The sequence below is a fragment of the Gossypium arboreum genome, chromosome 8, assembly GCF_025698485.1.
Source record: "Gossypium arboreum isolate Shixiya-1 chromosome 8, ASM2569848v2, whole genome shotgun sequence".
NCBI classification, from domain to species: Eukaryota; Viridiplantae; Streptophyta; class Magnoliopsida; order Malvales; family Malvaceae; genus Gossypium; species Gossypium arboreum.
This window is the reverse complement of record NC_069077.1, coordinates 137,603,000-137,616,597: the sequence shown is the minus strand read 5'-3', so window position 1 is coordinate 137,616,597 and position 13,598 is coordinate 137,603,000. Positions and strand designations below refer to the sequence as shown.

Here is a 13,598-nt window from a genome sequence, read left to right as displayed (position 1 = left end):
TAATTTTAAAATTGACATAATAATAAATTTAACTCCTAATATTGTTGCCAATTTACTCCTGATTCAAAATAAATTATAAAATTCAAAAGTCGTCATCATCATGTGCCCTGCTTTCAATTATTGAATGCAAATGCTGTGGTGGCCTAGTTCTTGAGTTGGAGAGTGATTACCGACCATAGATATTGGAGTGGGGCAATTTTAGATCCTTCTGCTAAATTTTGTTTTAAAGAGGAAAATATGGAAAAACAAAACAATGGCATCGCCCGGAATCGAACCGGAGACCTTCAGTGTGTTAGACTGACGTGATAACCAACTACACCACGACACCCTTGGCGTTTGATGAGTCGCAAAAGCCAAATTCAAGTTTAAAAATTTTTATCAAATATTATAGCTAAGTTCATAATGTAAAGTTTTGGGCACTGCCCGTGAATTGTCTGGAGAATGATTGATATAAAAATTTAAATTGAATGTATCCGTTAAAATAGCTTATTTCATGGATTATTATTTTGTACAGGAAAATTCACATATTTGAACTCAATGCGGAATTAAGAATAAGTTTGTATATATATCAACTTAGTCCTCTGAAATTTTTTAATTAAAAAAATGCAGTTACACCATCCTAAAATCTAGAAAATCAGTGAGCAAACTAACAAACGCATTTCTAGTGTTTTCTAAACTCATCTAGATTTGGATCACATTTGATAATGTGTAATCCTGATTTGTATTATATTCCAACAATTAAAATATTTCTGTCGTGTCCTATAATTTTCTTGCGTTGTGTTAGTGTTTAGTAAACAGCAAAAGATTGAGCTTACAAATTGCTACTTTAGAGTTAAAAAGAACTGCCGCTTCAACTATGGGAACTATTCTATATATTAACAGGAATAAAAGATTCTAGAGTGCATACCAAGATATCATCATAAGCCCATGATTCCCAATTCAGACTGAAAATTACAACCACCGTATCCAATTGTACTTTTGACCTAACAAATCTCTCCAACTTAAAGAGTTCAATCAAGAAAAATGCTACTCATTCTTCTACTCAAACTGCAAACTCTAATAAGTGCATATTTTCAACATATTCTTCTCCATCATTCCAACCGCCATTCATGTCCGGGACCTTCGAACAGGGGATCGGCTGCTAATTCAATGAACATTAAGAACTATTATATCATTTGAAACATGTTATAAGTGGCTCGAACAACAAGAAACAATAAATAGGCTTTTAATAACTACCTGCGATATCTCCCATACTCGGGACTCTTGTGCCTGTCATAAGCAGGACCATTATAGCGTTCATAAACAGGACTCCGAGCCCTACCATAATCAGGACTTGGTCGCCTTCGATATGCAGGGCTTGGAGACCTCCGATATGGACTATCCCCATGTCTGCCATTACCTCCTCTTCTAGGACTATCATATCTACCATCCCTCTCATCATCATCCCTTAAAGCATATTCAACTGACACAACTCGATCCAGTAACTTGCTGTAAAATGCATAACATTAGTAGCTTAGAATCAATACTGTCTCACCATGAAATTAATACAAAAATGAGTATACTTCTACCTTCTTTGTGTAGCCTCAAGGGCTTTGCTTGCATCCTCTTGTGTGGCAAATTGCACAAATGCAAAGTTCCGCCTAATGCGAACATTAAGAACCTTCCCATATGGCTCAAAGTGCTTCAGTATATCTCTTTCCCTGGTGCGAATCGGGTCAAAGTTGATAACAAACAAGGTTTTGGTGGGCCTTTGATTTGTTGTTGATCTAGATCCATCACGATGCCTACCACGTTCTCCCTGATAGTAAAACCATCCTTAAAATCAAAACCAGCAACTATCAAACAAAACAACTCAGAAAGAGCAATAACATACCTTTGCCCACTCCACGGACAGTCGCCGCCGATCATATCCAAAAGCACTATTATCAAGTCCACGAATAGCATCTTCAGCATCACGTTCATCCTCAAAATAAACAAAAGCAAACCCTATAACATAAACCGAAATCAGAGGCAGAAATGACAGTTTTACAATTGGTGTTATACCCACACATCGACAGGTACATCAGCCAAATCAGAGAGGATTTCTTTTCCCTGCTAGAACTAAGAAAATATACAGCACCTGCATATATGTGAAGGAATGGCTGATGCACATAAGGATGTAGAAGCGTTGCATGATGCACTAAATCAAGATGGTGGCATATTAAAAGTTAAAATCCAAGTTTTCAGGGTCTGAAGACATTATTGCAAAGCATGTTTCGCCATTCAGACAGCAGGAGTTCAGAAATTGAAGGCATGGCATGACAGATTTCAGTTGTCCTCTATAGTCAGTGGTACAAGGCATGACATGATAGTTTGATTGGTCACCACCAGCCAGTGAGGATGGTGAGTAACATAATTGAGTGAAGAAAATGCAGGATGATGCCATCTGTGAGTGGCAGGAGAGTAGATAGGCAAGCAGACAAGATTTTTTTTGCAGAAAGTTGGCGAGCCCATATAGAAGCTCAATTTCCTTCAGAAGAAGTTCCTGCGCCAAAACAAACACTTAGGTGGTATTCTCCAGTAAACTGGAATCCTTCAGGTGTCATTTAATTTCTCCCAGATAGTGTGATCAGATATACAGACCGCTGTAGATGTATATCTGACATCCAATTCCAAAACAAAGTAAATGACCATTTTACAATTCCGATCAATCAAAAATCAATCGGACATGCATCCTTGAGCCTGAATATAAGCAAGTCTACAGCTCAAGAAATCACCGGACATTCCCCACATTATCATAGCTTTAGGTTAGTTAAGACATTATAGTGTGATCATTGTTTTCTTTTCTTTCACTTATTTCATTAGATATACCTCCTTTAAATGTAAGAAAGGGATAATATTAAACTCTATACTTCTCAATATTTCAGTATCCAACAACAGACACGGACCATAGGGAAATCATGTATACCAAAAAGAAAATTGCATATTTTGTAGATACAGATCAAGCTTTAGAGTTTATCATATATCTGATGCTATATAGAGAGATGCATAGAAAAATGCACACACACACACACATTTTGCGCTTTACTTCATTCTTTGTTTGTGTTTTTTTTTTTTTTTGGCGCACTGTGCCTGATGCAATATAAGGGTTCTAGCACCTAGAGTGCACCTTACAGAATTGAAAACAAGGTCACAGAAGGCAAAGGTCAAAACTAGCATATGCATATTCTAATTTAAGATGAATAAAAAACAAGGGATATTGATGGAAAGTTAACCGAGAAAGAAAATTCTAAAATAGTAACTCCACAAGCGTAATCATTATGAGGTAAACTCCATTAGAGCTAAAAGGGAAACAAAATTTAACGACGTCATCATTATCAAATGTTCCAGATTCCAGAACAATAATAAGAAAGAACGATGACATTAAGTTCTCCTTGTCAATTGAAGTAAAGAAAATGCACTACGATCAACCAAACTATCAAGAAAATTAAATGAGAAGACGGATCAAACCACAAAAAGAAAGCATGCATTTTAAAGCAATAAAGGTTCACATTCCACTGTTTTAACAGTATTTTTACCAGATTTCATATCAACTCGGTCGATCCTCCCATACTTGGAAAACAAACGCTCCAGTTCTGACTGCCGAGTCTCGAACTCGAAATTCCCCACAAAAACAGGCCTCATTTTCCCCGTAAAAAAATATATCGTCACCTTATCCTCACCAGAAACCTAATCGTACAAGAAGAAAAAGAAAAGACAATTTTAAACCCTAATTTAAAAAAAAAACTACCAGTACTAACATAAAATGGAGGACCGTGTTTAATGATGATTTGCCTTTATTTTCCAGGGAAACAAACAAGCCAAATGAGATAATTGAAAATAGAGAGAAAGTACCTTGCGATGTAGCGATTAAACCTCAAAAAAAAAACCCTAGATGACAGAGAGAGAGAGAGAGAAAGCGTGTTTAGGATTTGGGTTGTAAGGATAGCATAAATAAGAGAGTAGGGATTATATATATATAGGGGCGTAAATTCTGTACTTATTAACGCCAAACAAAGCCCATACCGTTTGATTATTGTTAAGTCCAGCGTGGCACGATGATATCCGTTTGATTATCAAAGACGTAGGTTTCTAGTGAAAAGCTAAGGGCGGGTAAAAGTTTAAATTTTCCAAGGGTCCTTGTACTCTTTAGAAATTTTAACTTTAGTTCCTATACTTTAATTTTGAAGCATTTAATCCCTATATTTTTTTTTTTTTGAGATTTAAAAATCTTGGTCTCACTGTCAATTTTGCTGCTAGAATTGGTGTTTGGGATGTTATAAATAGGTAAAATAATTCTTTTACCCCATAACAATTACAACTTATAAAAACATACAAAAGAATATAAAATTATTTTTACATCGGTATAAATGGATCCTCCAATTTATATAAATATATAGAATTATAGTATTTTTACACGGTATAAGCTCTAATCGTATATACTCTTTTTCACCCAATACTTAGAACTACCCATAGACCATCCCCAACCCATAAATAGGAGTATAATGCGTTTCAGCACACTTGAACCCACATCCTCCTGCATTGGTAACAATACCCATACCAATCGAGCCAAAACTCAATTTTTTAATTAGTTTTTAAATAATATATTTTAATTAAATTTATAAATTTATTATTGAAATGGTTAAACATAATTAAAATATAATAAATTCGTAATTAAAACATTTATACCATGAATATAGTTAACCAAAATTATTTCATTGGACCGTTAATGATTTTAAAACTTAATGAACGGACTGGATTAAAACTGGGCTTTGAGATGACTTTAAAATAGCTTGGGCTTGACTGAACTTTTGGGCCTAAATCTACATTAATCTCATAAAAAATAAAGGTAAATTATAAAAATAGTCATTTTTGTTTGCCTCAAATTACATATTAGTTACTTATGTTTGAAATGTTACATTTTAGTCACTCACATTATTGTTTTATTACGAAGTGATCACTCTACTGTTAAACTTTGTTACCTCCCTAATGGCAGTCCTATGTGGCAGTCCAAATGTGTTTTAAATGCCAACTTGGATGTCCAGTTACTGAGATAAAAATAGGTTCTTAATTAAATAAATTTAATTTGGACTGCAATGTAAGATCGTCGTTAGGGAGGTAACGAAACTTAACGGTAGAGTGACTAATTCATAACAAAACGATAACGTAAGTGATTTGTCTTGTTTGTATTAAATTTTTTATATTACTATTTTTATATAAAACAAATTTTAAAAAATATAATGCATCAAATATACTAAAAACATTATGATAAATGATTCCCAACAAATTGAAAATAAATTAAAAATTATTTATACTTAAATAACACTAAGATAGTTGCAACTTAGTAAGTAAAACCTCTAAAATAGGAACAAAATTAATAATAAAATAAAAGTTATACAATATTCAAATAATAACAATAAAATAATAATAATATATAGCGAAATAACAACATAAACAATGAAAATAACAGCAAAAAGCAGCAATTTTTATATATATACCTGGGCTTGGGCCAAAAACACTTATCCGAGACCCGACCTATTTAAAAAATCAGTCTTGTTTTTTGCCAAAACCCAGACTTATATTTTTTTCAAACCCTCTAACTTTTTTGATAAATATTCGGACAGGACCACGCGAGATCTGATCTATTAAATATCAACCCATGCCAAATTTCAAAAAATTAAATTAAGTTTAAAATAATTTAAAATTAGTTTCAAATTAATTGAAACAAAAAATAAATAACATTCTAACTTATTATATACATTAATTACAATTAAAAAAAGCAGACTAAAATGTTGACCTCAAAAATTAGGGGGCAAAAAATCCTCCCGAGATGACGCAACCAACTTAATGGACCCTCTACATTAATGCTCACACTATCTAATCTGCACCCTGATCGGCTCACATCAGACGGTCATAAAACCTTTTTGGTTGTTTTTGAGGTTCACAAGTTTACTATATATATATATATATATATATATATCCATGTAGTTAGCTAATGAAATCTAACCATCAAGATATTGGGTCCCATCAGCTATGATAATTTAAGGATGGTTTTGGTAATTTATATTTGTCTCGTATTACAGAATTATTATAATATCTAATCTCACTATCATCGTAATTTTTGCACTAATTGTAGCTAAACACATCACCGCCCATCCAAACCTATTTTAAGAGTTTTTAATAAGATAAGGTTGCAGTAAGTTTTTAAAGTGGTTGTTTATGTGTTAGCAGAAATGTCCACTTCGGTTATTATTGTACCATATACATATCTTATCTTACTTATTGACATGTTTGATCAAAATATTTTTGAAGATTTTATGTAATCAATCTTATGTTTATTATCAGAGAAGGGATTGAATCAAGGAATATTATTTTTCAATAATTTTTACGTGATCTACTTACGTTATATACAGAGATATGCAATTCAAGAAGTTATGGATAAGTCTTATGATTTTTGTATCATTATGTTAAGGATAATTGATTTGGTAAAATTTGTACATATCAAAATGGATGAAAGGTTATTTTTTTAATATAGATTCGTACTCTAAATATTGAAGGCTTGATTGATCTTAATAGATATGTTTTATTATTGATACAATTTTTGTTTTAAATGGTTCTCAAAGTGCAACTAAAGTGGCCACTTCGACTAGCACTTTGACAGGAAACATAACTTGTCACTTTTGGAGTTAGAAATCATTTCAACCAAATCAGTAAGGCAACAAATTAAATATTTTCTGTGAATGTATGCTGACCTATATTTAAATATTCATATTGTGAAATGATAAATATTTTAAAAATTGAATCAGATCGAATCAAGTAATCAAATATCGTAAAATATAGAAATTAAATCATCACAGATTATTATTAATTTACGGAATCCACCAAATGGCTAATGGGTTTACGGAAGAACGGAGAAGAGATATTAATGGTTTCCCAATTTTGCTTGTCTCTCATGAAAGCATGAAATCGACAACATTATTTTGTATGGAACAAGAAATAGTACTATTAATAAATGTAAACGTTTATGGGTCCGACCAATATGAATTATTTTCGTACGATCAAGAATTGCCCTTGGACTCCAAAATTCGTTTTTTTTTTAATTATTTTTTAACCATATTTAAATAAAAAACATGAATTTTTATTAATTAATAACTTGAATCGAGTCGATTAATTTTTTCTGATTGAGTCTCTGCTCAATTGGTATGGATATTATTGTCAATGTAAGAAGACATGGGTTCGAGTATACTGAAACACATTATCTTCTTATTTATGAGTTAGGGAGAAGCAGATATGATAAGAACCTATAATAAAATTGTTCAAAATGAAATTTTTTTTATCTTAAAACTCATCTTATTTTAATAAAAATATTGAACCGATTTAAGATTAATTAAATCACTTATAAATAATATATATAATATTAAATTTAAAATTATTTTTTAAATATATAATATTAATAATTTAAATATAAAATTTAGAAACTTTACTAATAATGAAAACTAAAATAATAATAGAAAGACTGCTTCTAGAACTTTTTCCCCAATAAAGAAAATAATCTAAAATCTATGGAAAAAAACAATCAAAGAAAATTTCGTAGAAAATTAAAGCCACGCGATTTTATTTGTACGGATTTTTAGTTAATAGAAATTTTTTCTCGTATTTTAGCTCAAAATATGAGTATACGTTTAGGTTCGCTCATTTTAATTTTGTTTTTATAAGATTTTTTAATATTTAATAATTTTATTTATTTTATTAAAATTTCAAACACGAACAACTTAATGTTATGTTAATAGAATTATGTATTTAATTAAAATTATAATATTATAAAATTGAAAAATAAATCAAGTCGAGCTTAGAGGTGCTTGTGGGTCAGGTCAGGTTTAAATATGATATTAACATATTTTATATTTGTTCAAGCCCAACTCGGTCGAAATATAGACCTAAAATTTTGCTCAAATTCACCCATATTTAAAAAAAAACTAACCCAAGTCTATTTTACCTTACTCATATTATTTTTAATTATATTATATTTTGTTATTTATTGAAAGTTTTATATTTTCATATTAACATTATTTTAATGTTTATATTATAGTATTTTTAGTGTAGGTTTATTTTTAATATGTTCTAAATTACATAATATATAAAAAGCATAATATAAAATATTGTAAACTTAATAGGGTTGGATCGGGCTCGAGCCTTGAATGTTCAAGTCCAAGCCCAACCTATATTTTAAATTGGTCTAGTTTATTTACCCAAATTTATTTTCGAGGCTAACATTTTTACTCAAAAATTCTCAAATTTTAGATAAATTTTCGAGTCTCGATAAATAACTTGACCCATAAATAATTCTAGAATGACCAAATCTAATCTATTTTAAATGAATTTAAAATTTGATATAAATTTTAAAATCATATATAATCTTTGATGAAATTTATATTTTATACATCCAACTTTAATTGTGACTAATATTTGTTTAATTATATATAATTTAAAGGAAAAAATTCTATACGGAAGTAAAAGAAAAAAAGAAAAAAAAACTGTACCTGTGGACATAAGTGAACATAAGAGCAGAAGCCGAGGAGACCAGACCACCTCAATTCAATGTGTATTTGACATGTTGGTGAGCTGCCATTGGCCTTGTCTTCATTTCCTTTTATCTTTCTTCTACTCTTAAACGAGACTTCACTTTCCTTGTCGTCTGTCCTTCCTTGAAAACCACATCCCCCACTCCACCCTCCATCCACGTGTTTTTCTAAGTAAAAATATTACGGAGGACATTGTATTAAAGTTAATTTATATTTTGTCTATTTTTTAAATGAATAAATTAGTATTTAAAAATAATAATAATTATTTTATATTATTAAAAATCGACGTAGTTAATTGAATAGTTAAATTACGGGTGTTTAAATTTCAGTTAAAACTGAATTAATCAACCGAACCAAACTAATTTGATTAATCAGTCGGTTAACCAATTTAATTCGGTCGAAGATCAATTAATGACTTTTTGAAAGCTCGGTTATCAGTTAATTAGATTCGAAACCGGGTAATTAACCGAATTAACCGAACTTTCAAAAAACTAATATTATATATTACCAATTCAGTTAATTTGGGTTAATTTGATTAATTTTAATTTGGTTAATTTGGTTAAATGAACATTACTAATTTATTTTTTTGATATGTTTTATACTTGTTTTAACCAAAAATAAAAATAAAAAATTTGGTTAACCGACCGAATTAATCGAAATAGTTCGATTCGATTAATTTGTTTTGAAAAAATTTCAATTCGGTTAACAGTTAAGGATTTAAAAAGTTCAATTAATTTGGTTAATGCTAATTTGAATCGGTTAACCGATTGAACACCCCTAAACCAAATAGTGATACGTAACATGCCACACGTATCTTTTGCTTCCGTGCAAGGAACAATTTTTAACGATAGAAATGTATAAAATTTTTAACAAAATGACTAATTTGCTTTTTAATATAACGTACAATGACTAATTTGTTCATTTTTTTAGTAAATGGGATAAATTAATGTAATCTGACTCCTAGTATAAGGGCTTCTATAACAAAATGTGATCACATTTTTGCATTTCATTTTAAAATTGAAGATAATACACCCTTCTAATTGTTCCAACAATAACAATATCGACTAACCTACATCTCAATTGGCTTATACAGAAATTTTAAACATCAACACAATTATTTCTATTCTATTATTTTTATTTGTTAAAATATACTCTAAATCTTTGTACATTTTGTACTTTTGAAATTTAATCCTCTAGGAATTTAGTCTTTTATATTTTTCGATTTCAAAATCCAAAACCAATTTATTTTTTGATAAGTGTTCAAAATCCAGAATCAATTGTTAACAATATCAAAATTCTTGATTAAGTTCGCTAGTATGACATTTTGAAATTAATAAACTACTAGTTTTATAGACATGTAATAAAAAATATTGTAATGAACATGAATTCAATAAAAAATTTTAACGATGTTAATGATTAGACTTGAATTTTAAAAATTAAAAAGTACCATAACTAAATTCCTAAAAAAACTAAAAGTAGAAGAACTAAATTACAAATGTTCTAATAGTATAAGGACTTAGAGTAAATTTTAACTTTTTTAATTTATATAATTTTATTAATATATATATTTACCTTCACCATGATATCATGTAAACTAACCCATTTCGTCCATTACAACGTTAAACTAATCCATCTCAATTAAAATCTTAATTCCCTCTTTTATCATATATTATTATTTTTTATTTACTTCTTTTAATACGAGTGTAGTATCACGATAAGCTCGGTTCTGTGGTTATTTAAGAATGCAGCTATCTAGGGCCCAAGATTAAAAGAGCCTAATTTTTTTTTTTAACTTTTAGAGTGGATTCATCTAATAGGGTCTTAACAACTTTTCAAGTTTTATTATATTATATTTTATAATTTTTTTTAAAAGGGCCAGGGTCTAATTTATTATTTTGCCTAGGGTCTGAAAAATATTAAGAACGGGTTTATATCACGATTTCTAATCTTTATTTTATGATATAATGTTTATAACTACTTATGCTCCCTCCTAACCCTTAAATAATAAGATAATACGTTTTGACATACTCGAAACTACATCCTTTTATACTTATAAGGGCAACAATACTTACATCAACTGAGTTAAGACCCAATCTGCGATAATATTCCATTTTAAATAAACCCATCTACGAATCATCAACTTTTATATTCTAGTACTTTCCGCACCATATAAAATCCCCATTCTTAACATCAAATTCCATCTTTCTTTTTCCCTCTTTGGCGGCATCTCCCAATTTCTTCATCTTTATATAATATTATATATAATATTTATCTTCTCCAAATTTCTGGTCGGTATGAGTTTTAAGCATATTTGTGTAGATTATTGTTTGTCAACCATGACCAACTCCCCCAACTCTCTCACTTACTCAATTCACTACCTCCCATTTCAACAATGAACCCTTCCCCTTCTTCTTCCCTCTTCTTAAATTAGGGGTTTTTTTTTTTTAAAGATCGGACCAAGATTGGTATCAACTGAAAACACGAACACAATTTTTTTTTCCTTTTTACGATGGGTAGTGGAGAGAAAAGCTTTAGGAACTTTCATTTACACCTACCACACCTTCATCTTCACCATCATCAACATCAGCAAGGGAAGAAGCAAGGGAGTGATGTGCCGAAAGGGTGTTTAGCCATCAAGGTCGGGTCCGAAGGAGAGGAGCAACAAAGATTCGTGGTGCCTGTCATTTACTTCAATCATCCTTTGTTCATGCAGTTGTTGAAAGAAGCTGAAGAAGAGTACGGGTTCGACCAAAAGGGTACCATTACGATCCCTTGTAACGTACAAGAGTTTAGAAATGTAAGGGGTTTGATTGATAGGGAAAATTCTCTTCACCAATATCATCATCACCATCATTATGTTTGGTGTTTTAGGGTTTGATGTAATAATTTTAAAAAAAAATTAATGGTTTGCAAGTGCTGAACATGGGTGGCGACCGAAACCATTAACATCAATCATAGATATTGATTATCTCTACACTGGTATTTGTTTAACTATTAATAAATTTCTATTATCTTTTCATCACTTAGTTATTTTGAATTTGTGAGTGTCTCTATTTTTACATTAACTAGCTTGTGATTAAAAAAATTGATTAATTAGGTGATAACTTTGTAACGTTTTATAGTTAGATGATTAAAAAGAAATTTACTAATAGGTGAGTAATAATTATTGTAGTTTATCTCATTTTTTGCGTACTCAAACACACATCCTACCGCACTAATAATAATATCGATACTAATCTAGTTAAGACTCAATCAGTCCTAATAAATTAATTTTGTTGTTGGTAGAGGTTAGATGTGGTGGGTGGTGGTTAAAAAGGATCGATACATGATGATTAAACAATGATGCCATAATGACGATATAAATGTTGCTTATAATATCAGTAACTTTTGTTTGTAGTTTTGGTTAGGAGCCGTGATGGAAACGGAGCAAAATTCTTTTCTTTTCAATATTTTAAAGATACTGAAATTAATTTATAAATTTGTAAGGGATTAAAAATATAATTTATTGTTAGATTGATTTATGATTTTATAAATTTTCAAGGGATTTGAATATAATTTTATCATTTTAAAGGTTAATAATTAAAAATTAAAAGTTTACTTAATTTTCACGAATTTATAATTTAATTATTTTACTTTTATTTTAAGAATTTAATTAATTATTTTAAATTTTAAAACTCAGGTTTAATTATTAATACTATTAATATTTTTATTTGTATGATGTAATTATTTGTCCCAAGTCTTAATGGTATTTTGGCATCATTAGAATAGACAAGGGATATTGGTAGGGTCCTTGCTGTTGCTTTAAGTTGATACATTGGAAAAGACTCTTTAATCAATTACGGAATTAATCAATTACTTTATTTATTTTTTGGGAAAATTATATCTAAGGTCATTAAATTATTAGTAAGTTTATTTTTTGGTTACTTAACTACTTAAAAATTTTCATTTAAGTCACTAAATTATTCAAAAGTTTTTATTTAAGTCATTGAACTGTTAATTTTTTTTTAAATATTCAGTTAGTGAGCTCCAATCGATTATTCGACCATTGATACAATGAATTGGTACCTGTCGACGAGTAGAACCTTAAATCTAAGTCTATTTGACGGTCAATGTCAGAAATTGGAGAAGAAAGTTGTTTAAATTTTGGTTCGTAGATTTCTGACATTTAAAGTTATTTCATGAAAAAAAATTAAACTATAGAAGAGAAGCAGAAGAAGAGCTTTCGATTGGTACAAACGGTATGAATGGAGAAGGCCATACAACAACAATTTCAACAACCCAATGACTTAAATGAAAACTTTCGAATAGCTTAGTGATTATTTTATAATTTTTTAAAATTTAGTGACTAAAATATAAACTTACTAATAATTTAGTGACATTAAGTGTAATTTATCTTTTGTTTTTCATTTAAATCGTGATATATAGTTTTGAAACATGATAGCTTGGTGGTCGGCACTGTTTTGGTATTAACTGTAACATATACTTTCTCAGTCTTAAATTAGTATCAAATAGTTTATGTTTTGTTTCAGTCAAAATTTGGTATATGTGTTTTGATCTAATTGAATATCAGCTTGAGATTTTATTATTTTAAATTAATTTTCAATATTTTTATCTTAATTTTTATTTTATATTTACATTTAAAATAAATATAATCATTTAATTAAATTATTCAACTTAATTATTAAATTTAAATTTTATATTTGGACATATAAGTATATTTATATGTATGAATTTGAAGTATATATTTCGCATGCACATCAAAATATACCAATATCAATAAAAATATAAACCATATGTTTACTAGTATAATATTAATTAATTTCACATATTTTTATATCATTTATGTTTGAAAACAAGAAAAAAAATGTAAAATATTTAAAGTTCTAAACAGATTAAAAATACTTTTAAAATTGATTTTTCTCATATATTATGTTTTTCAAAAGAGTCAATTTAGGAATCGACCTCTAACGGGTAAATTTTGCACTTAAAAGAAAATAA

The 13,598-nt window shown here is 29.3% G+C and overlaps 2 protein-coding genes and 1 non-coding gene across 4 annotated transcripts; 1 reads left to right on the top strand and 2 right to left on the bottom strand.

The window, feature by feature from the left end:
* Positions 1 to 254: 254 nt before the first annotated feature.
* Positions 255 to 328, bottom strand: TRNAV-AAC (transfer RNA valine (anticodon AAC)). Its single transcript has one exon. It is a non-coding gene; the product is annotated as a tRNA-Val (tRNA).
* Positions 329 to 849: 521 nt separating this feature from the next.
* LOC108469980 (serine/arginine-rich splicing factor RS31-like) lies at positions 850 to 3,993 on the bottom strand. Of its 2 annotated transcripts, none has more exons than XM_017771124.2 (6): positions 3,874 to 3,993; positions 3,558 to 3,708; positions 1,874 to 1,986; positions 1,569 to 1,798; positions 1,237 to 1,488; positions 850 to 1,141 (listed from the first exon to the last, which is right to left on the bottom strand). In XM_017771124.2, exons 2-6 carry the CDS (start codon positions 3,661 to 3,663, stop codon positions 1,108 to 1,110), a joined length of 735 nt encoding a protein of 244 aa, XP_017626613.1. In that variant the 5' UTR covers positions 3,664 to 3,708; positions 3,874 to 3,993; the 3' UTR covers positions 850 to 1,107. The 2 variants fall into 2 exon arrangements, with proteins under 2 accessions (XP_017626613.1, XP_017626614.1); XM_017771125.2 differs by having other exon boundaries at positions 850 to 1,138.
* Positions 3,994 to 10,821: 6,828 nt separating this feature from the next.
* Positions 10,822 to 11,622, top strand: LOC108469219 (auxin-responsive protein SAUR32-like). The gene has a single exon (XM_017770114.2). The coding sequence runs from the start codon at positions 11,110 to 11,112 to the stop codon at positions 11,476 to 11,478; it is 369 nt and encodes a 122-aa protein (XP_017625603.1). The 5' UTR covers positions 10,822 to 11,109; the 3' UTR covers positions 11,479 to 11,622.
* Positions 11,623 to 13,598: the final 1,976 nt, after the last annotated feature.